This window comes from Phoxinus phoxinus, assembly GCF_949152265.1.
Source record: "Phoxinus phoxinus genome assembly, chromosome: 7".
In the NCBI taxonomy this organism is placed as follows: domain Eukaryota; kingdom Metazoa; phylum Chordata; class Actinopteri; order Cypriniformes; family Leuciscidae; genus Phoxinus; species Phoxinus phoxinus.
Window position 1 is genome coordinate 24,385,916 of NC_136882.1, and position 25,243 is coordinate 24,411,158.

At 37.8% G+C, this 25,243-nt stretch overlaps 1 protein-coding gene across 3 annotated transcripts in view; it reads left to right on the forward strand.

Annotated features, from left to right (window-relative positions):
- The window catches only part of plekhm3 (pleckstrin homology domain containing, family M, member 3), a 39,588-nt gene extending 18,248 nt beyond the window's left edge, over positions 1-21,340 (forward strand). The window contains exons 6-9 of one of the 3 annotated variants that reach the window (XR_013798264.1): positions 6,528-6,591; positions 14,936-15,093; positions 18,671-19,098; positions 19,167-21,340. Coding sequence is in view for 2 of the 3 variants with exons in the window: in XM_079618155.1 (XP_079474281.1) it covers positions 6,528-6,591; positions 14,936-15,093; positions 18,671-18,842 (394 nt within the window). In the remaining variant the exon portion in view is untranslated. Of the gene's footprint in view, positions 1-6,527; positions 6,592-7,702; positions 8,131-14,935; positions 15,094-18,670 lie in introns of those variants that run through there. The other 2 variants (XM_079618155.1, XM_079618156.1) reach the window with 2 other exon arrangements.
- The last annotated feature ends 3,903 nt before the right edge of the window (positions 21,341-25,243 follow it).

The following is a 25,243-nucleotide window of genomic DNA, read 5'->3' on the forward strand; positions in this document are numbered from 1 at the left end:
TTGCTTTTAATACATTTAATAAAATTTTTATTTCTTACGTTTTTAATTCTTATGATGTTTACCACTGTGTATTAAATGTGCTGTATAAATAAACTTCCTATATAATAAGCTTGTTTTATTTTATTTTATTTTTTGGCCTTATTGAGATTGGTTGACCACAACTGGAGTAGTGTTTCTTAGTTTCCTTTAAACAAACAGTCATTTGCTGCAGTTTTTAAATAAATGTTTTCTTGTAGGTCGTCTGGGAAAGTGTCAAGGTGAGAGTTTAATGGCAACTTCTGCTTAAAAAAAGGACAGGTTCAGTGGTCTATGAATGTTTATGCAAATGTTATGAAATTGATCTTAAATGGGTTCTCGCCTATTGAAAACGGGGTTGCAATAACTTGAATCATATGCAAATGAAATAACATGTGCAAAGGCTAATTATTGTGACTAATTTATATATAAAACACATGACCATGGAGCAAGAGCAAAACTCACTGTGGAGACTGTAGAAGTGATCGGTTGTTTCATCTACGCCTATATGGTGTTTTTTTTCTCTAAGAACCAACACAAGAGATTATATTGTTGTTAGTGACATCCAAACAGCTGGTGGAGTTCTAAAGTCAGTAAGATAAGATTAAGTTCATAAATATACTTCATTGATATCAGTGCATGAGTGTATAAATATTCCCTGGTTGTAGTAGCCCAGTGATTCTGATAACAGTGTTTGATTTAGCCTAGCTGGAATACACACTGAGATTTTCCTCTCTCTGTTTCCAGATTTGTAAGATAGGACTAGAAGTGAATATATATTGTGGAAAAACGTATTTTGTTTCAAACAGGACATTATCCTATATTTGAATAATAAACACCTACTTGTAATAGCTTCCTTTTTCACGATAATAGCATCTTCATTAATCATCTGATGTAGGCTACATTACTGTGATAAATATTTGTAGAGTCTTCCAAGGCACATAAAATAGTGGTTGACTGCTGCTGGTAGCATCTGGTTTGTTACCCTGCAAATGTGTACAATAGAGAGAGAGATTCATCGTAATACATGTATTTAGCATGTAGCACTGACAAAGTATGAATTTGTAATGCTACTTCAAGGAATGCATTTGGGTTTTTGGGAATAAGCAGATCTTTCGTGGATTTCTAAGGTCCATGTTCAGCGGGAATGTGAAGGAGCTGTGTTTATGCAAAGGTTTCTGCACTAAAAGGCTTGTCTATGTGATGAATGCTTTGTGCTCTTACCAGGGTCAGTGTGGAGACCATGAGATTGCGCTAAGAGGCCTTAAACATTCACACCATAGGAGACGAAAGCATGTACAGCTCTGTGATGAAATATCACACAATGGAAAGCTACCACCAGCGTCTCCCCAACAAATGGATCAGCTCCTTTTATACTAACAGTTAATCATCAGAAAAAGATAACTGTTTACTGAAATTCGGGTTAACTGGAAGTTTAGATGTTTCACCCAAAAATCTACTGTAAATTTCGCAATCATTTACTTTAGTGTGGTTCCTCTAAGCCTGCATCACAATCTTTATTATTATATATTATATATGAAACGCTGCGACATTCTTCAAAATATCTTCTTTTGCGTTCGACAGAAGAAAGTCAAAGAAAGTTTATAACGTGTGTTTGGTGTGCAAATGATCACCAAAGCTTTATTTGTGTGTGAACTATCCCTTTAAGAGGAATCTGCAGTTGATTTCTCCTAGTGCCCATGAAACATATCCTCAGATAGACATTGAGCTCTTTTTGTGGTAAACTAATTTCCATCTTATTCTTTCTTTTCCCTATTGAAATCAAGTATGGCATACAAAAACGTCCATAAAAAAAACTTCAAATGTTGACTTAATGCTGTTGCTAATGCACTCTTAGCTACATGTTCAGAACACTGTTTGTTGTTTTGAATTATTGAATGGGCTAGTACCCTTTCCTATGTATTCGCTCCTTTGAACTCCATGGTGACGTAGAAACAGGATGGCCGTTTGAAGTGCAGGCGTGAGGGCTCTTGCAAAAAGGAACCTCAGCTTGAACTGAATATCCTCTCCGAGGTTCATCTCCTTGGAGCGGTCCCAGCTGCCTACCGAGCGGTGACTTTATCTGGCCGCTGTGTTTACGGGGTGTAGCAGTGGTGACCCTAGCAGGAGGCAGCGCTAGAGGGCTAGTGTTTATGGCCAGGCTATTAGCAGGCATCAGGCTAATGCTTCGCTTTTCCAAACAGTGTAGGATTGATGAGGGCGGTGGCGCTAAAATATTACCTTAGCCATTCATCGCCCAGCCCGGTCGCTCATCAGCGGTTGTGAAGAGGCCCACAAGTGTTTACACTAAGCCATTGAGAGAAGGGGGAGAGCTGTCACAGTCCACACCTAATGCACCTCATTGAACTGCAGGGGCATCCACGCACACGCTTTACTACCTTTAGTCTTTACCTTTCAATAGTTCTCCCTCGTGTCTAGGCTTGGGAAATAAGAACCAGTTCTGATCTCCTCTACTATTCTGCAACACTGCCACTGGATCCACAGTGTGCAACATACAACATGACCAGTATTGTCCATTTTCCAAGCGAATGACTATTATGAGCCAGATCTTTTTAGTGAATCATAAGCATACAGTGCAATTGGTATTGTCTGATTCTTGAGCAAATTCTTTAAAAATCGTTTGAAGTGGATCAAAACCACACAGGACAGCCAGTGTAGTCTAATCGATTCCTGAATTAATGACTCCTATAAACCAGGGCTGCATCCGAAATCGCATACTTCCCTTAGTAGGCGAAAAGCATGAGACAAAATAAGTATTTCGGAATTCACTGTACTCATAAAAGATTAGGCAAAAAGTACTCGGATGACCTGCTACTTCCGGAGTAGTAATGTAATTACTTATTCAAAATAAGTGCCTACTCAAGACGCAGCCCAGTTCTTTTTGGTGAATCAATCACATACATGTGTTTTCTAATGTTTTGAAAGAAGTCTCTTATGCTCACCCAGGCTGCATATATATATGATCACAAATTAATTTAAATAATTAAAGCATTAATTCTGAAATACTACAATTTTAAATAACTATACCTGTAATTATATATTTTAAGCAGCCATTGCTCCAGCTCCAGAGCTCAGTGTCTTTCAGAAATCATTCTAATATGCTGATCTGATGCTGATAAGAAACTTTTTTTATTATTATCAATATTGAAAACAGGTGTGATGTTTTATATTTAGTGGAAACTGTGATCCATTATTTTTTAGGATTCTTTGAACTGAAAGTTCAAAAGAACAGCATTTATTTGAAATGTATATTTTTTTGCAACAATGTACAAATATATAAAACTTTTGAACGGTAGTGTAGTGCGTTTTTTTTTGTTTAATGCTTAATGCTGTTGTCTAATATGTCTTTCACAAGGCGAATTATTGAATTGCATTCAAACCACCTTTAAAAATTATTTGTTATAAAAATTCACATAATTTTTCACTTTTCAAGTACAAAAAAAAAAAACTATTAATGGAACCATTAAAGAACTATAATTCTTAACTGGAAACATGAAGCTCCTTATGTTGTTTCAAAACTTTATCATTTTATTCCATGGAATGCTGTCTTTCAACTTGTTTGAATACTTGGTAGTATAAAATTAGCACAATTCTCTGAATAACTACAAGAAGCCTGTTTACTTAAATATGGTGCCTGATGACTTTTCTTCTTCATCTACTTTTGACCAATCACAGGTTGCTTCATATTCCATTAGAGAGTATCTATCCATAGGCGGTTGAGGGAAAACGGCAAAATCAACATATAGCCTTGCTTATAATATCCTTGCCTCCCTCTTATTCCGGTGGCTGGATTTAGGTGTCTTTTGTTTGACAAGTCATATATCGTCTGGTTACCAGCACTGCAAACACTTGAATGTATTTACCCTGAGAAATGACAAAAGATTCAGACATGAAGCTCTGCCATGTGCAGAGTTGAATTTATGCTGGAGGATATAGACTGTCACCATGACAAGAGGTAAATGAACACCCAGAGAGACGCAGGTTTCTTTTCACACACCGTCCTGACTTGAACAAGCTTGACAAAGGCAGGCGAATCAGTGTAACAACACATCCGCAGGGATTAAGTTAGGATTTTATCTTGTCATACAGAAGATAGCGCATTAGAACATGGAATCTTGTCAATGCAATATCTTTTCTTTGTCAGCCTTCCTAAGATGTTCAGTAATACCTCACTTGTTGCACAGATTTGTGGGTATGTAAAGCTGTGAGCTCTGTGGTTTCCAGACCCTTTATTAGGCGTTCATACCTCTCTAAGGCCGCAAATCTGTCAAGAGTGATCTGTAAACACTTCAGTGGAACATTCTTTATCATCAAAATTTAAGGATTCTTTAGGATTCTTCTTGTCGATTGCACTTCCTCAATGGTCCCATTATGACTTTTTAGTAAAAAATAAATTCCATTGCCAAATTATGAGATAATTTTGATAAATACATTTAAAGAAAAGCCTTTTAGAGGCATTTAGCTGTATGTTAATTCACTAAAGAACCAACTCATGCATTTTTCACTTTTTTTTTAATAAAAAATAAATAAAAAAAAGTTTATAAGAGTCATTTGTTTGGGAATCAAACATGCTCTATTTGAATTACTAAAAATAACTGGTCATTTGTGTTGAGTCAGTTAGACTAAATTTTGTTTTTTTTGCTAGTTTTTCATGATTTTGATTTACTTAGGAAAAAACAGACTTAAATGTAATTTGTTAAACAGTCAAACTACACTGTTTGTGTGTAACGGAGGCCAGCTAGTAAAGAGCTTTGCAGGTAAAACCTCACTCAAAAGGTGCGTTAGCGACTGATGCTGTATACTTTGCACTATAGATTTAGCAGTGGTGTTTTCATTTGGTGGCTTTTTTTCTTTTTTTTTTACATTGATCTCATTTACCAACCCTACTCATCATGCATCATTCTTTTTCATTAACGAGTTTAAAGAACATCTACAAATACTCTGACCCTTCTGAGAACAGTACAACATGGCCAAAAAGACAGCACATTTAAACACTCTTTCTTTAAGGTTTTAATGCATATATTTCTTAAACCTAAGACAACGCATTGACAACTCTTGATAAAGTATCGTTTTTGCCGTGCCATACATCAAACCCAAAACAAAGCTGCTGTCATCAGCTCTATTTGTACTAATGACACCTGCTGCAACTCTTGTCTGTTGACCCTTGAGCCTTCCATAAACAACTGAAAAGAGATTTCATCCTCCGCTTAGTAAACATCCCACCCCCTGCCTCCATGCCTCAGTTTAGACTAAGATTAGTGCTGTAATGATTGCTTGGCCTAATGAGGTCTGAGGGATGAGCTGTGAATAGGGCTGTCTGGAGTACCGCCATGCTTCTCTTCAGCCAGCAATGAGATTATGGCAATGAATGAAAAAATGGAGGTTCACCACAATCCCTAAAGCTGAAGACTGCGATGTCCAGCGAGTCTCAAAACACACGTGCATTTGTGCAACATAGGCCTATTTTTAGATCATGTGCGACTCTACATAATATAATAGCCAAATTCACTCCTAAAATATGGCTCGAAACTACCCAGCATGCTTTCCTCCCATGCCTTAATGCCATAAATTCCCTCTCTCCTGTCTCTAGCTGTGTTTGTGGTCTGCAAGGCTGTCTCTAATTCCCAACATCTGCCTGACGGGCTGCTAATGACGGAACCAAGCCACTGGGGAAGCGGAGTGGAGGAACTATTAGTGGGCAGGAGTAAAGATGCACCGGTTCCCGGTGCCAAACTACCTAATAGATCCATTTTTTCTAGCCTTTCGTGGTAAAAAAAAAAAGACAGCAGTAGTCCGCTAAAGTGTGGCTACACCAATAGGTTGTGCCTGAATTAATTGTTTTATGCATCTCCAATGAGGAACATTAACATTATTAGACTGAATCGCCTATTCGCTTGGGTCAGTTGTCAGTGGTTGTTATTGACTGACTAGTTAGTAAAAGATGGGATCAATAACAGTTTTTCGTTTCATTTCCTTCTCGCAACCGCACATCGTTTTTTTCTTTTTTTCCCTCTCCACCTCACAGTGTGCCTGTTGCTTTTCCCTTCCCCTCTTTTCTGGATAATTCTGTGGGCCCTTGAGTTTGTAATGTGAGCAGGCGTGGGTGAATGAGAGAGGGAAAGAGCGAGTGTTGGCTCATGGGAGGAGAGAGGTGAAGAGGGCCATAATAGCCAGCCAGATGGAGAGAGAGAGACTGAGCCGCCCCACTTCACCCATAATAAGGGATAGTGCTTTTAAATGCCTATTTTACAGCCTTTTTCTAATTCAATTGAATTAACCCCTATTTCCAAGCAATTTGGACCCATGTTGTCATGGATACAGAGGCGGAAAGGCGGGAAACCAGCGTTCCCCCTGAAATAGATTTGTATGTATATGTGTGTAAGCTATTGCAGTTATTTTTCTAAAGATATGATCAGGCCGAGTTATGACTTGAAGTAATATTTATATGCTTTTTATGCTATTTCATGTTATTTTTCTTGTTTTTTCTGCAGGATCTTTCCAAGAGAATACCTGTTACAGCACGTGCACCTCTACTCACTGGCAGACCTGCAGCAGGTGAGTGTCTTCCCGGTCTTAACCATTCCTTTTTTCTTTTTTTCTATACATATACATGCATGTAGGAATCATTGTCATTATTGTTTTGTAATCTACAAAATAATCTATGAAGTTTCGCCGAATAGAGTTAAACACTGTAAAATGTGTAACCAACTAAACTGAGAGCGCACAACAGAACGAACAAACTTGCAGATGTGTAGATTCTTGAAAGATTTTGAACTCTGTCAACACACAACAATTGCTCTAAAAAGTATTTGGGCACAGTTAAAATTGAATATCATTGCACCTTGAAAATATCGATCCAATAGAAATGAATTGGAAACCAAAATATGTCGGGTGTTTTCTCAGGACTAATTCACTTCTCTGGGCCTTTTATTTACAGCCTCAACTGGTGTATCGTTTTTTTTGTGTGTATGAAGTCAATTCTCAGCATTGTAACCACAAATATTCATCACTGTTACTATGATTATGATCCAGAAACAATACTTTTTCTCTTAGTTTTGAACATTGTACACTGCTGTAAAAAAAAAAAAAAAGATTAATTTCATTCTGCAAGGATGCATTACATTAACCAAAAGTGATTGTAAAGAAATTGTTACAAAATATTTATTTTTCAAATAAATTATACATTTATTACGGTTTCCACAAAAATATGAAGCAGCGTGACACATATTTCATTTTTTTTATTTTTTTTACAATTTCTGAAACAAATATTTCTTGAACAACAAATCAGCATATTAGAATTATTTCTAAAGGATCATGTGACACTAAATATTGGAGTAATGACTGCTGAAAATACAGCTCTGCCATCACAGGAATACCGGTAAATACATTTTAAAATAGTTTAAATAGAAAACATGCATAAATGCAGCCTTGGTGAGCAAAAGAGTTTTCTTTCAAAAACATTTTTAAAAAACTATTGCCAAACATTTGAATGGAATGTTTTTTAAATGTTTAAATGCCACTTGGTTTGATATTTTGTGTCAAACCAATGCAATGACATTCATACATGTTTAAAAAGAGTGGCTAAAGTGATAAGTATGTTTAAGGTGAATATATGTACTCGTATCTGCTCGTACGATCCTGATTAAAGACTTCATCGCTTTCACAGACACACACCTGTAGCACCCGTCATCACCATGCAGCGTGTGTCTGGTCATTGTCTTCTGGCAGTGGAAGTGGAGAGGCTGTGAGAGTGAAGGTGTTTTTCACACCCTTCCCTCGCAACCCTGACATTCAGAGAGTTACTGTAGATCTATGAGCAGCTCAGTGTCGCTGACACTTTAACCTTCTGCTTTTCACTGGCTCATATTTTTATGGCTTGCTAATAATTTGCTCTTGTTTTGGGTTTGTGTCATCAACTTTTTTTGTCTTTGTTCTTGCATATTAGATAAAAAACTAAATTGAACTAAAACTGAGAAATGTACACTCTTTAATTGAAATCCAGCCTCAAAACATCATTAATATACAGGTTACTGTTTCACTTGGAAAAAGTTTCCTATTTAGTCCATTGTTGTTAATTAAACAATCATTGTTTGCAAACAGTGTTCTCATCTCCCCTCTTTTTCTCTCTCCTTCCCTCAATCTGCCCCCCCCCCATACCCCCACACCCCTGCCACCGTGCCTGATTTTTTTTTTTTGTCACTCTTCTGTTTCTTAGGATTGACCCCTGCCCTTATTTTTCTGTTGCTCTCAGAACATCTATTCTTCTGTCCCACATCCCCTCTCCCTTCTGTCTCCTGGTGGGAGGCTGGAGTCCCTCTCCACCCTATGTTCCCCCCACCCAGCCTACTAATTACTGTCATTCAGAAGCAACAGGCAGAAAAACAAAGCGTGACAGTCCTGCCTCTGCTTCCATTCCATTCTATTCTTCCCCAATATCCCATTGCCTGACACTGCCTCTTTAGCTTTTTATTGTTAGCTTTATTTGTCTTTTATATTCAACTTGTCAATTAGAGCTTGCTTTTTTCATTTATTTATTCATTTATAGTAAATGTAACTATTTATTTACTTATTTTATAATTGGTATATATTCTATGAGTTTTAATTCATTTATTTTTTACTTATTTTTGCCACAAAACAAAGCTGTATAGTTTATTTTTAAATGTATCTTTAAACCCCTAACCCTAAAGCGTCTTTGACAGAGAGTCTGGAAAATACAGTGATAATTTGTCCTGGGATTGTTTTATTTTATTTATTTATTTATTTTTTTGGTTCATTCACACTGCCTGTGATTTTGCGAATCTGTGCATGCGTTCACACACATCCTGTAAAGACAAGTGACATCAAAATGTCTCCTCACTGTCTTAAGTTTTCTTATGATCTGCGATTTCTCTGAACCACACACATTTTTTCTGATTCGATCATAAACTAGCGCTTTGCGTACCGTTCCACTTAGTTGGCAAACGATCTAAGCTTCGCAACCCTTACGGCATTGGTCCTGCCTTTAGTTCACACAGGGCGCGTTCCGGGACTTATCCCAGCAATGTTACTAGATCCCCATCCCGGGATCAATCTCGGGACGTGTTTGCGTTCACACAGAAGGCACTCTAGCAATTGTATGGCAATTTTCTGGGATCAACGCTCTGTGTAAAAGGGTAGTAATGCTTACCATAGTCTTTCTCTCTCTTTTTCTCTGTCTGTTTGTATCACAGTAGTCTTGCTCAGTATTGGGTCTGTGGGTCTTATAACAGTGTCTAAAATTTGGCTTCTCTTTAAAAATTCTGAATATAGTTTTGCTATTGCGAACCAGTTTTGTTTGTCACAACAATTTGGCTCAAACTTGCATCTTTGAAGTGAAACGGCACAGTTGTCCGTGGTTCTTAAATACTCTCTGCACTGTCAGTACTTTGTCCCCCTTCTTGTGTACTTTTTATTCATCGCATTCAGCACAAGACCTTTATACTCTCTCCCCCCACTGCCCGTGTAGGGCCCAAATTTGAGGCATTTCACATTCACGTCACATTACTTTCTCTTTCAGCTTCTTAATTGGCTTACCTTATTAAGGAGCCATTTTCTTTTAGTGTTGCTACTTAGTGCCGGTTCCTCCACGGCTCTGGAATGCTCGCCCTCCGTGTTGAGGTCACTGAATGCTGATCTCCAGCAAAACTCCAAACACACTATAGACCAAATCCGAGTGCTCTCCTCATTTATTCTAACAATTAGCACTAAGTTTTGGGCGATCTTCTTTTAAAAACATGACCCCATTTACCATATTCGTTTGCGTTAAACTTGCCCATGAGCCAGCTTTGTTTGGCCACTGCTTGTTTGATATCTTCACTGGAAGAGTATGAAAAGTTTACCAAGTGCACCAAGATGAACACAAGTAGAGTGCTATATAAATGTTAATTGTATTGTATGCGTTGTACCAAAGGCAACAGCATTAGTCTTGCCAACAATCTGCAACAATATACACTTCATTGAGCTCAAGCGATAACATTCAGGTCCTCAGAAGTTACATATTTGTCTGAATCAAGTGTTTTTTTTCTCCCCAAGAGAAACATCAACTTTCGTAAAACCATCTTGCTTCTAGGATGCCTAAATCACACCTGAGGCCTATACCATGAAGCTGGTTTAGGTGGCCAACCCTGGGTTTTAGGCACCATGAAAGTGGTTTGGCTTTTAGCAGTGTTCATCGCCATAGTAACTAACGCTCCACGGCTAACCTGGTCCGGGGCAGGTTATGTTCCAGGTTAGAGGTTGTAAACCGAACTTGGACCAATCAGCTGTGAGCAAAGTGACACGTCTTATGCGATAGTCACTCCACCTGTTTCTACTCCAAATTAAAGGTCACTACATAGCAAATGATTTTTAAAGACAAAATTGTCTGACTTTTACTATTATTTATATAATTATCATACCCTTAATCGATCACATAGTTTAAATTAATAAATGTATAAAGGTAATATATATATATATATATATATATATACGCTTGAGAATCAATAGATAAAGCTTAAACAATAACTACATGTAAAAGTTAAATTCTCTCAATTCTTTATCAACTGTATTGACTAACTTCACAACTTTTACTTGCACTGCTATATCAATACTTTTTCTTTTAGTTGTCCTCTTTCATAGACGACTATTTTCTTCTTGCTGTGTAAATTTGTTTAAATTCTTATCTCGTAATATTCTGCAGAAGAGAGAAGTGATTCGCGCTGGTTTGGTTTGGTTTTGTCAACTTGAAACTAATCCTGTAACCCTGAGTGTGTTCAACTACCATCATGGTACAGGCCCCTGGCCTCTTATGACCAATGCGTTTACTGTCCATGGTCCACACATATGATGGATCTTCACGCTGTTTCTCTCATGCCCATCTCACGTGGCTGTGCCCTGGCTGGCCAGCTCGCTCTCACTTCCTCACACACGCCAGTTGTAATCCTGTTTTGCGAGGCCCTGGCAGGGAGGGTGTTATCCAAACAGAGCTCACACTTTCTTTATCTGTCTAATCTGGGCCCTTTCTCTGCCGTTTAATGGAGCGGGCGAGGACATTAAGGCCAGGGCTGAGGAGGGGATGAAGAAGTAGGCGCTAAACTGTGGTTTTAGGGGATTAAGCAACTGACAACAAAGCACATGCAAGACAGGAGCAAAAGGTGGGGGATTTGGGGGGGGGAGTTGATTTGGCAGACGTCACTCATGCCCCCCGAAATAGCCACAAAGATGCTGGTTTTAGTGAGCTGCCCAACTTTAATGCATGTTTAGCGGTTTTCTAGGTTTTTTCTTCAGCATAAAAATGTGAGTAAAACTATGACTTTAAAATGAACTTGAACTTCAGAATATCTTATTTCCCCTTTGCTTGACCTACAAGTTTGTTTATAAAGTACATGTTCATTATGATCATGTTCTCCAGCCTTCAATAGATAAACATCTGACCATCTGTACAAAGATTTTACATTAATAATGTCTCAAATTTAAAGAGTGACTAATATTTCTTATGTTTTATGTTAAAACATTTTTTTGTAATGTTTGTTTATTTTGAGGATTACATTTTCAAAAGTACATTATAAACAGTAAATTGGTTAAATATTATCATTTAAAATAACTGTTTTCTAGTTTAATATATTTTTAAATGGAATTTATTCATGTGATGAATGACTTCATGACAGTCTTCAGTGTCACATGATCCTTCAGAAATCCTGCTAAGATGCTGATTTGCTGCTCAAGAAAACATTTCTTATTATTATCAATGTTGAAAACAGTTGTTGTTTGTGGACACAATTATCTTTTTTTTCAGGATTTGTTGATGAATATAACATTTAAAGTAACTAGAATAAAAATAAATATTTAAATAGAAAAATTTGCTACATTATAAATGTCTTTAATGACGCCTGTGAAGAGACGACCCAACGCCGGCGATATGTTATGCCCTAAATTTTATGATTAACTAACTGTATTTTTGTATGTATATTTTTGAAATGCATTTTCTGTAAAGCTGCTTTGAAACAATATGTATTGTGAAAAGCGCTATACAAATCAACTTGAATTGAATTGAATTGAATTGAATGTCAATTTTGATCCATTTAATGTGCAGTTTACAGTAGTCTATATTACATATAATAACTGTATTAACCTATATTAAAGAAAATTAATGTACATTTATATTTATTAATGTGTTTTAATGTATAGTAATATTTTAGGTAACATTTATCCTTATTACTATTTAACTGAGCCCTTGAGGGTGACTTACTGCAACTCATTTTAAATCAGTTGATCTTGTCTAGCTGTTGATACATAAATTCACTCTTTCACTTCTTTGTCTGTAACTCTTCTTAACAGCCCTCTTGCTCTTCACAGTCCCTCCCCATCAAGTCTGGCGTACTCGCCGTTTCGCTCACCTTGCCTGCTAAATTATTGAAATGCTTAATTACTCCCTCTGCCAGCATTGATCAAGGGGAGTATACATCATCTTTACCAAAGGACGGCAAGTGTGCTCACCACACCGCTTTGATTGGTGGCTTGCAGCGTTTCCTTAATGCCTTGCTATATTACTCCACCACATGGGAAAAGGCTGGGTATTGGGCTTCTGTCAGCCCAGGCAGAGAAAAACAGGAGTGCCTGACTCTGAACTGAAAGCTACTTGATGGATGGATGGTTAAGGGCTCTCCTGGTGCCTGTACTGAGAAAGCCTGCCAACAGCTTCACCTTTATGTTCATTGGGCAATGACAATGACTACTTTATTGCATGTGGGTCTTTCTGCCTAGTGTCTTTTTGACTTGGGCGGTGCTTTTTTTTCTACAAATTATTTCTAATAGTGAATTGTCAAATGTTGAAAAGGGATCATATGTAATGAAATTATTCTTGGAGTGTATAACCCTCTGGTTAGGTCTTTTTTTTACCAGAATTTTGATCTCCATTGGAATGGTACACAACTTGGTAAAGGTTTTGGCACTTCTTGTGTCACGTATTGTCAAAAATTACAGCATTGGAAATGAATGGGAGACAAATGTAATTTATTGGAAACGTTTGGTACTGCGCACAAACAAATTCTTACTGAAAGCTTTTTAGATATCAACCTCACATTTGGAACACAGCTTGTTTAGATTAATGGCCTTGATTTTTCTCACAGTTTTAGAGTAAAATGTGTTTTGGAAAATAGTTTGTATAAAAAAATTTGAAATAGTATTTTTGTGCATTTTCATTACAATAAATGTAAAACCTTTTTCTTTTCTTTTTTTTATCTGCCAAGTGTTGTCTTTAAAAAGAGACCAAACTTAAGTCTGTGTTCTAAAGCATTCAAGATTAATGGCAGTTTAAGTTGGAAGTTTAACTTTCTGGTCCATGCTAAATAAAAGTTAATTCATTCATTCCCATGGACATTAATACACTAATGTAAGAAATGTAGAAATTTTGATGTTCAAATTAACCTTCCAATAAACCTTGTAGCTCAAACATTAGAGAATTACACCAGCAATACAAAAGTAATGGGATTCCAAGGGGAGGCAAGAACTGATAAAACATGTTCCTTGAATCCCACCTAAGTCGCTTTGGATAAAACCGCCTGCCCAGTGCGTAAATGTAAACCCTACACACCATGTTTTAAGTAACTAAACACATCATCTGGCAACTTTGTTCATGGCTGTAGATTCTAGATTCGCTGTTCCCACACAAAACTTCCCCTTTTCAACCCATTCTCCCCACTCACGCTGCATATGTGTGTGCGTGTCTTTGGTGGGAGACTGCGGTGGTCCTCCTTTTATTCTTTATTTTCCCTCGGGCCTTCCCGTCCCACCCTCCCCAGCTCTCCTGCTCCACTGTCCCCTCTTCTCCTCCTCCATCCTTGTGGAAGGGCTGAAGAATGCTGGCAGGCCCTTTAATTGGTGTGCTGCAGTGCTGCCAGGTGTAGCCACTTGTCTCTGCCCCCTTGGTGAATATGCACTGGAGGTCTAGGCCCCTTCCCCTGTCTCATTCAACATCCCACAATACACCTTCTTCAGCGCCCCGCTTTCAAAGACCAGGCCGATTTTTAACTACTCTGGCCGATAAATGGCATTCACATATTATTTTTTGCAAACAGTCTCCCAAAAGGAATTACCCCACCCTCGATCCGTAGCCAACCCCCCACTCTCTAAGCATTCATTAGTTTTCATGTGGATTCCTGATGTGATGTCTTTTTTTCTTCTTCTTTTTTTTTGTACTTGGCTCCCATTGTAGCTTGTTCTTAAGTGTTTGTCCAGTCACAAAAAATCTCATATAGACCTCTAACTGTTAACAGGATGATTACCGTAAATTTCAAGATTCAGTCTTGTAGGGGTGAGCGACATATACTGGTAGAGAGTGGCAAATTGTGTTATTTAACAACGGGTGGATTTTACTGCGGCTACGCTCATATGAGGTTGCAGTGCTGCGCTGTCACAAAAGTATATCATTTGCATGCGTTTTAAAGCCTTACCAGTTTAAACGTTCAAGCAACTTTAAACCATGCAACCACATTAAGATGCTAAAGAAACTCAATTCGGTACTTGCTTGCTTCTGATTTCTGTTTCTGTGAGCACACACAAAAAGCTGCTGCTCACACAGCGCGTCTTTACATCCTACATTTCTGTAGTATTTCTTCTGAGATAGACCTACCTGAAAAACATAAAGCACTCTTTATTTCGTTTGTATCGTTGTACTGTTGCATTTATTTGTCATATTTCCCACAAAATCGGTGTTGAATTGTGAAATTTGATTGGAATCTAAACTTTTGGTATCGTAATAACCTTATTTCCAGCAAAAATAACTATATTGCTGTGATATATCTAAGTGAAATAAAATGACTCCTATTGTGACGATCATATCGCCCACCCCTAAATTATGGAATGCTTACAGTTCACTTTTGTAATGTCTTTCTCTTTTCTGCAGGTCATAGATGGAAAGCTTGCTCCCTTCCTCTCCAAGGTGATCAAGTTCGCCAGCTCTCATGTCTACAGCTGTAGTCTGTGCCGGGAGAAGGGCTTCATCTGTGAGCTTTGCCAAAATGGTCAGGTCATCTATCCCTTCCAGGAGAATTCCACCAGAAGGTGAGACGTGTAGCCGCTGTTTCACCTCTAAATGTCTCGTGACGTTTCAGCTGTGTGAAATCAAAGATGCTACATACAGTGGCCTAAAAAAGTAGCTTAATTTTTAAGCCATTGTTGCAATTACGTTTCACTAACTAGACTCAGTGGAACCACAGGTGTGGTTTATATAAGTGGCAGTTGTCTGTCAAATGGTTTGTCCAGCCTCTGTGTCATGTTAGTCACACCCAGCGGGTGGTGGATTGAGGTGTGATGATGCAGTGATAGTACAGGGGGACAGTTAATCCTTCGAGCATCTCAGCTTTTTTTCAGCTGGCTGTGTGTCGGCCGCTTATGGCCTGCAGCTGATAAACCGCTCTCTGGTCTTCATACCACCAGTGTGACTAGAATCTTTCGGACTCTCCAGCGAAGTGGAGTGCAGTTCCCAGAACAGATGCTGCTATTTAAACATAGCTCCTCACACGGCAACACTGATAAAGCCTCTATGACTATTGGTTAGGGCTGTGTTACATTTGGAAATGAATTAGATAAGGTTAATGCAGTTACATTTATCTAAAATAGTTAAGATGTCTGATTTTCTGTAGACTATTTTGACCAGTTTACAGAAAATCAGACAGAACAGAATGAAAATTTGAAAGTTTAAATATGAAATGGGGAGAAATATTGTATTATTTTTAGCAGTAAATTTACATATATATATATATATAAATTATATTTTTTTCTTGCTCAATATGTGAATACATTTTAGTTTCTTTTAATATTTACATATTTAAAGATTATGTACAAATATTTTAATACATTTTGTGTACCGGTATCATGTATGTATGTATGTATGTATATATATATATACATATACATACAGATGCTGGTCATATAATTAAAAGTATCATAAAGTTGATTTATTTCAAGAATTCAACTTAACAGGTGAAACTAATATATTATATAGACTCATTACATGCAAAGTGAGATATTTCAAGCCTTTATTATTTGTCATAATTTTGATGATTATGGCTTACAGCTTATGAAACCCACAAAATCAAAATCCCAGAAAATTAGAATATTACATGAAATCACAGACTAATTACACAGTAATACCATGGCCATTGAACCCGGTTTTGGTTCTTTTGGCAGTGTGGGCAGGTGCAAATCCTGCTGGAAAATGAAGGAAGCATGAAGTGCTCTGAAAATGTCCTGGTAGACCGCTGCGTTGACTCTGGATTTAATAAAGCACAGTGGACCAAAGTCCTCTTTTCAAATTTTGAGCATCTTATTTGGAAATCAAGGTCCCAGAGTCTGGAGGAAGAGAGGAGAGGCACAGAATCCACGTTGCTTGAAGTCCAGTGTGAAGTTTCCACAGTCAGTGATGGTTTGGGGTGCCATGTCATCTGCTGGTGTTGGTCCACTGTGTTTTCTGAGGTCCAAGGTCGACACAGCCGTCTACCAGGAAGTTTTAGAGCACTTCATGCTTCCTGCTGCCGACCAACTTTATGGAGATGCAGATTTCATTTTCCAACAGGACTTGGCACCTGCACACAGTGCCAAAGCTACCAGTACCTGGTTTAAGGACCATGGTATCCCTGTTCTTAATTGGCCAGCAAACTTGCCTGACCTTAACCCTATAGAAAATCTATGGGGTATTGTGAAGAGGAAGATGCGATACACCAGACCCAACAATGCAGAAGAGCTGAAGTCCACTATTAGAGCAACCTGGGCTCTCATAACACCTGAGCAGTGCCACAGACTGACCGACTCCATGCCACGCCGCATTGCTGCAGTAATTCAGGCAAAAGGAGCCGCAACGAAGTATTGAGTGCTGTACATGCTCATACTTTTCATGTTCATACTTTTCATTTCTAAAAATCCTTTTTTTTATACTGGTCTTAAGTAATATTCTAATTTTCTGAGAATCTGAATTTGGGATTTTCATTAGTTGTCAGTTATAATCATCAAAATTAAAAGAAATAAACATTTGAAATATATCAGTCTGTGTGTAATGAATTAATATAATATACAAGTTTCACTTTTTGAATGGAATTACTGAATTAAATCAACTTTTTCATTATTCTAATTCTATGATCAGCACGTGTGTGTGTGTGTATATATATATATATATATTTGCTGTTTTTAAATGCATATAAAATGAAGAATATTACAAATATATACAGTATATATATTTTTTATATTATATTTTTTTTCTGAGCCGAAGAGCACACGTTTTACAGCCTTTATTATTGGTACATATTGATTCACTGATAGACCCAGTCGCATCAGTCCATGCTTGGTTGAGCATGTCTGTTAGTACAGCTGGATACAGGTGTTGCACTAACTGCTTCACTGCGTGACCTGTTTAGTTTATCCAGAATTTCATGGGTGTGTTTGTATGCACTTCATGTTGTATCTGTAACAGTGGATGCTCCATAGGCCACTACTGTGCAGTCATAAGAGCAGAAGGTGTTTCCACGCCCCACTGTAAATCCATAAATTCCACAAACCACCACCACACCTCTCTGATGAGCAAGTACACCACAGCCCTCATGGCTTTTGGATCCTTACTGTTGGAAAGAATTATTTATTTATAGAGGCCGATTTAAAATAGACATCCTGTCAGCTAGTATTATCTTGTTAGCATGCTTTAGGTTTTATTTATGTTGGGCATGCTTCAGATTGCAAGACTTTTTCATTTCTGGGGGTTTGTATACTAATAGTTCTATATAAAGAGGAAATCATATTAGATCAAGAGGAATGCCTTTCTAAAATTCGAATAAGAACAAGGCCTGTTTATGCTTTTGTGCAAAGCAGACCGTTTTCAGGAATAGACCACCAGTAGTACTTCTGGTTAGTATTGCGCAACCTCTTTGCCAACAGTGATCTTGGTTTAAGTCTTGGCTTGGCAGCCCAAAAACTTTAACCACTGGGCTACTACCGCCCATGATGGTGCACAGAGAGAAGTCGCTTCTCTTTAGAGGAATGAGGAGCCCTTGAGCTCCTAATTGTTCTAGTAAAGGAAGTAGTAGTTTTATATAGACTGGGACTAACCTTTTTAGCCTGCATAAAAGAAGATATTTAAAAATTTGAAAGGACATGTACTATATACACACACACACACACACACACACACACACACACACACACACACAGGCAAAGCATTAATATATATAAATATATATATAATGTACGTATACATGTGTATATAGTATACATATGTATAACGTGTGAGCATATCGACAAATACAGGCAAAGTATTTGCTCATACTAATATATATAGTGGATAAAAAAATCTAAGTTGTCCTAAGACAAGAACGGTATTGTTCAAAATCCATGTATAACATTGATGAAAGGTTTTGATCCACTTCAAATGTTGTTGAATACTGTATATGTATGCGTGTATATATACACACACACACACACACACACACACACACACACACACACACACACACACACACACACACACACACACACACACACACACACACACACACACACACACAGTATAAATTCAGTCAGGAGCAGAGACAGAACTTTTGAATATCAATGAATGTTTGAATCAACCATCAGCGATCTTCTGTTTCGACTGCAGATGCGATGGCTGCGGAGCCGTCTTCCACGCCGAGTGTCGGATGCGAGCCCAGCCGTGCCCGCGATGCGTACGCAGAGAACTGCACAAGAAGCCGGCGTCATTCTGGAGGAGGCTCGGCCCTCACGACAGCCCTGATGACCAAGTGCTAGACTGCTTTGAGCTGGACACCTGAACACACTGCACTAATGAAGTCCGAGTGCTGCTGTATCCAAGAAGCACAAGATACCGTGGTCCTTCGGTGGAAGTGCTCCCTGAAAACCGAGAAACAGAGGAGTTTTTGTTTTTTTACATTCTCCCTCACCTGAGAGAGATGGGCACAGAGACAATAATTCAGCTCCCGAAGAGCAGAGGCTTCATAATGATACCAATTTACCCTTCCCTTTCATCTACCAAATGACAGCCAGGGCCAACCGACAAATACAGGCAAAGTACGCTCACACACTTGCACATAAACACTCTCACTGACTGATGTAAAATAATGCACTTTTTTTGGCAGACTCACAATCCAAGAGTGATGATTCAAACCAATTTCTGGACACAAATAGAGCTTCTAATCCATTAATGGTTTGGTGAAAATGAGCGCTGCAAGATGGCTGTCTGGCCGCTCCATTCGGTTTCCCTCCACGCTGTAGTGAACCTACGATGCCGAAGAACCTTGATCTAGAACATGAAGATGAACTTCCTTAAAACAAAAATATCTTCTTTTTTTTATGTTTTTAACATGATTTCATTGTTGCATTTTCACATTTGCAATTTGTTCAATGTTTTTTTTATATAAGTTTCATTGCACTTTCAGTCACAGTATGTTTCATTTTAAATCTGTTATGCTTTGAGCTTTGTGGACCGAAGGTTTGAGTTGTGTAATATGAACTAGGACTGCTGTCTTGTCCCGTCCAGCTGAAGTTTAAAAAGTTTGACTGTTTATCAACACTCAATGGCACTGCCTATAAGCAGCCGAACCACGTTGTTCTTGCTAACCGCCTGGTCTATGATTACAAACTACCCTCGGCCACCAAGCCCCAAAATTACAGTCTAGAGTTCCAGGGCTTTGTTTAGCATTCATACGTCTATTTAACAAGAAGCGTAAAGCGAACCCGCCGTGGACGAGCTCATAATTTATGTCTAACTGACCTCTGCTTTTGATCCACGCTGCCTCTCGGCGCTCATACTCTGTTTTCTTGCTACTTGAACTTAGAATTGGCAATACAGTCACTTGTTTTGCTTTTGCTGCCTCGTTTGACTTCCTGTTCTTCAAACAGACCTGTTATTCTCCAGTTAGACAAAAAATCTGACAACCCCTGCTGTAAATGTAGCGAGCTGACTGACACTTTAGAATGTCCCCTTGAATCCTGAGAATCACAATTAAATCAAATTATTATTATTATTTCTTCTGTAAGCACACAGTAGGAGAAAACAGCAGTGTCTCTCTTCCTGGACACCTCACCAGCAAATAAAGCGTTAGATATAAATCACATTCAGCGTTACTGATAGAAACGCATACCTACTAATTACCTACTAACTAAGTTACTGGTTATACTGGATGTGAAATATTCGAACTGATGCTGTACACTTGATGTTTGAAACTACGACAAACCATCTTTAGTTTATTACTGGCCAACAATTGACATTAATTGAACTCTTTCAGATGGGTCTAGGTCAACTTGCATATCATTTGCTACCATGTTACATTTTGTTCGTGAGAAAATGTGTTTATTTAAGTTTTTGAGCTTATGAGCTTGTTTTGCACCGAGAAGTTTTACTTCTAAATGAGATTCAGTCTTAGTTTACGTGTGGTTTGTGTGTGATAGAAGGATGTAAAATGGTGGATGGATGATCGTGTTAGAACATTTGGTTGTATTTATTGAATCTGTGTTTGTTTGCCTGCCTTAAATTGAAAGCCAACGCATTGGCCTGTTGATGTTCTTCGATTAGCAAGCTATAATCAAATAATGTTTCAGTATTTAATCTAATCAGAATATCAGGCTATAGAATATATCGTAATATAATCACTTAATCATTTTGGTATTTGAAGGCGAAGACCTTTACTTATCTTACTAAAAAAAAAAGAAAAAGGAATCTTCCCAAAATCTGGCAGTCTCTCGTTTTCCCATCAGAGATCTTGTCATTACACCATTTTAAACTTGAACTGAGCGAAATGCACCATGTTTTACATGTTACTGTAAGATGGAATGATTTAAAATCTGTTTGCTTTGAAAGTTTGATGTATTATGTTACATTGCATTATTCGTACTGTTCTTTAAAATCAGGGATTCTTAACACAATGAATAATGGGACAAACAAAAGGGAACTCAGTGGATGTACTAGGTAAATATCTTTTGTCCCTTCAGTACACCATATTGGTCTTTTATTTTCATGTTTGTTGAAGGTGTAATGGAATATTTTTTTCTGCTGTCATCTTGTTCTCAGTTGTATATTTACATGTCAGTTTTGTTTCAGACATATTTATTGTATTTATATACTTTACTGCAATTTCTGTATCAGTTTCCGGATTTTCCCTGTGCTTTCTTGTACTCTGTAAACTCTCCATTACAGACAACCTCTTGCAACTACAAATATTTGTGTTTCAGAACTGGTGCGGGTTCCTTCCAGTTTTCCTCTTTTCTTTGCCTTTTTTTTTTTTAACCACTGTTGCCAATAAAGAAAATTACTAAACAACACATTGTGCTCTTTTTATGCTCCAACACTAATGGCGTCATCTAAATTGACTTTTTAGGATTTTGCAAAGTATTTTCGATTTTGCACGGATTATTTTCCTGGTCAGAATCCAAGGCACCAGTGGAACAAATGCATCATGGCCGTGGCTGTGGTTGTGGTGTTCCCTTTTGGGTCCTGGTGCACGGGAGTGGGTCCAAGCACTGAATCACGAGCTAATCCCAAATTAAAAGCCACATGCTTGTATCTGGTTCTGTTTGGAGTTGTACCAACAACCACTGGACCTGTTAGAGACCACAGCATGAGGCTTCTAATTTTTTGCACAGTGGTACTGACGTATAAACATTCGAAAATCAGTCTTGTGATGTATGTGATATGATTCTATTGAGAATAGTTACCATGGAGGTATTTTCTTCATCAAGGCATTTTAAATATTTGTCCAACCTATCCAGGGCTCAACAATAAGGATGGTCCGCTGGCCCGGGGCCAGTCTGAGTGAGTTTCGGACCAGCTGACTGAAAAGTGCTCTGCTGACACTTTCGTGAAACTTACAGATCCAATGTTTATGCCTTTAAAAACTTTAGCATTAAATAGGCCAATTCTATTGATTTGTTGCTAAGTTGATGTTATTTAGCTGACTAACATAAATGGGGTTTTGTTGAAATTACAAAAATTACCTTTGGTAGTCTTGAAAGCATCAGTATGTGTTGAAAACACATTGCTTTTTCCCCCCATCAAAAGTGTTATTGAATATATATAATAATAAAAAAAATTGTTTATTTAGCTAACATAGAAATGGATAATTTTGTGGTGAAAAAAATCTGAAAGTTAAAAAACTCCCCATTGTTTAGCTCTGCTGTCTTTATAATTTTTTTGCTGATTTATTTTACATAATATTTTTATTTCAAATTATTTATTTTATAATAACTATTTTATTCCATCGTAAAAAAACCGATTAATTGCAAGGATATACATGTACATATACATAATATGATCAGGAACTTAAATCTGTACGGGTGCGTGTCTGTGAATCTCCTGTCTGTGACAGACACACGTCACACAGGACTCATGCATACAGAAAAACACTTCAGACAGCGCTCCCTTTAGCGCTTGAATGGACAAAAAACACAAGAGTATGCCAAAATGCCCGCTTTGTTGAGTATCTTAAGTCTTAAATTAGTTAAATAAAGTCTTAAATGACCATAAAGAGTTGAGGACATTGGATGTGTGTGAGATCCATGTCATGTGCGTCTAAGCTTAAAGTGACAGAAGCCTAATAAACCTGTGATATCTGTCAGTAATGTAAATCACTGACTGCTCTTTACTGAATAACTTTTAATAAGAATCTATATTTCATATATAATTTATGCAGTGAAGACTGCCTATTCAGTTAACCAAATATTTAAAACATGCTATCTTTATGCTGTTTTTATATTGTTCATACATTAATTTCGAGATTAACTGTGAAATTATTACAATATGAAAATATATTTAAAATTTAATGGGAGCGATTATTAAAAGATTATTAAACATTGCATTTTCCGTTGAATTTGGGGAAACCACTTGTTGCATTTAGCTATGTCTATTACTTTTGTTTAATGTGTTCATTGCAAACATCTGAAAGTCTGAAATTTGCAATGGAGATTGAATCATTTCGATTACAACCGTGTATGTGTGTGTGTGTGTGTGTGTGTGTGTGTGTGTGTCACTCGGGTTGACAGTACATATTTGAATATGAAAAAATGCAAACTGTATTTGGACACTTCCATGTAGTCAGATTAGTGAACACCTGTATTTTTTTCCTGTTCCATACATTCACTTTCATCACCTTACATGTGCAGGGGGGAAAAGAACCAGGCTTGTTTAATACAGTTTCGCAAACCTTTCCTGATTCTTGTCTGAGTGATGTCTCGGTTAGGCTAATGGCCGGCCACCCCAGACGCTTCCTCCTCTCCTTGGTTTACTTTTTCAACACTTCCCTCATGTTTTTTCCTCCTCCCCTGCTTTTTTCTCCTCTTGAAAGAGAACAGTAATTTGTCCTGGCCTTAGAGAGCTCTAAAGCCTTTCTCTGACAGAGAATAATCCACGAGAATCCAACCACTGCCGATGGGCCGGAACATGCCAAGTCTTTCCTCCTTTGTGTGTGTTTTTGTGAGAATGTGCTTGTTCCCTAACTCTTAAAGCCGGTTTTCGAGCCTCGGCTTAAAATCGAGGCGTCCTGCTGATCCCAGACTCCATTACGGTCTTAATGTGTGACAGCTCAATGCTGAAGATGCCTTTAAGATGGGTGTTTTCACACATATCTGGACTTGTTGCGTCTTTTTTTTTGGAACGGTGAAGATTTTTTCGTGTCAAGAGGATGTTTTTAGGGATATGCTGTGATTTCTTTTTTCCACACACAGAACAATAGATGAATTATGCTGAAGTTGTACCTAAAAGAAAGAGAAACAAATATGCTACTATGTTTATTAAGTATCAAAGCAGAATTTTTGTCAAATCTTTTATTTTTTCCAATCAAAATAAAAATCATAATGGATTAAATCATTCAAAAGAAAATAGCTTTTGTGGAATTTCCAATCCGTCTGGACAAGCTGAACAGCCTGTTCTTGTTTCACCCTCCTCACAGTTTGAGTCTCCTGCAGTATTTCCCTTCACAGCTAACATGAACTTGCTGAAGGGGTGGGAGCGTATATTTGGTAGTTGCACTATGCTTATGAGAATAGCTGTTATTTTAGCAGGGCCGTGTGAATGTGTGTGTGAGCTGTGTGTGCACGGTCTGACTCATTTGCCTGTGATTTGTATTGAGGAGTGGGCAAATTGAACCTGAGTGTTGGTCGTGCTTAATTGTCGTCGCCAATTAGTGCATTGTTGAAAGCCACAATGGCTCCACTGTAGCGAGGGGAACGCTCTCCTTTGTGCTTCTCCAGTGGCCCACAGGCCAGTCAAGACTCATTTAGGACTCTGACAACAAGGGGCCAGAAATGCCATCAGAAAAAGACAACAAAAGGGCGGTTTAAGGAGAAAAAGACGACGGCAGAATGGAGGCAGGAGGGGTGGAGACAATAGTGACATGGGATGGAGCGCCAGGGTCCGGTTTTCGTGTAAAAGGGGTTAGAGAATGTCTGCTTCAACCCTCTGGTTTCCTAACGTCCACCTGCCGCTTAAACACATGGGACCACTGAGCAATAACACTCCTCGACATCAGCTGTGTTCTGCTTTTTCATGCTCATTTGTTTGGGATCTTCTTATGCAAAGGGATTTTACACAAATGCTGCCCTTAAATATTGATGTTTAGCAGGCAAGCTATAATTTATTCTTGGATACGGCATCATTATGATATCTAAATGCACAAAAAAAAGTACAGTTAGTACACAGGGGCCCAAAACTGTGTTTGTTTATAAAGGAAAAAAGGAAAAATAAACATAATGATTTGTGGAAATCAAAAACAAGATCATTTCTTTCAAAGATTCAGCAAAGAAACACTCAGCCATGATTGAAATAACATAGAGAATGAATACGGGTCATTTTAGACCCATGTTGTGCATTAGAAGGGTAGTGACACAAAAAAATGTTTTCTTTGAAAAGTAAGAAAGGAACATTTTTAATAAGGATTTATAATGATCTAAACCAAGTTAATTGAGAAATACCTGGAATACTGAATGATGAAATTAATTTCTTGCAAAGATATAGAAAATAAAAACTCAGTCGGGTCACTTTAGACCCATGTTGTGCGTCAAAGGGTTAAAGCCACAAACGAAAATGTTTTTGTATTTAATACAATATCAAACCAAGTCCTATTTCTTTTAAAATAAACAAAGAAAATTAGTTTTTAGGGTTTTATCCAAATTTATAAAAATACACTAGTGTACACTATGTTTTTGAAGAAGTCTACAGTACAGT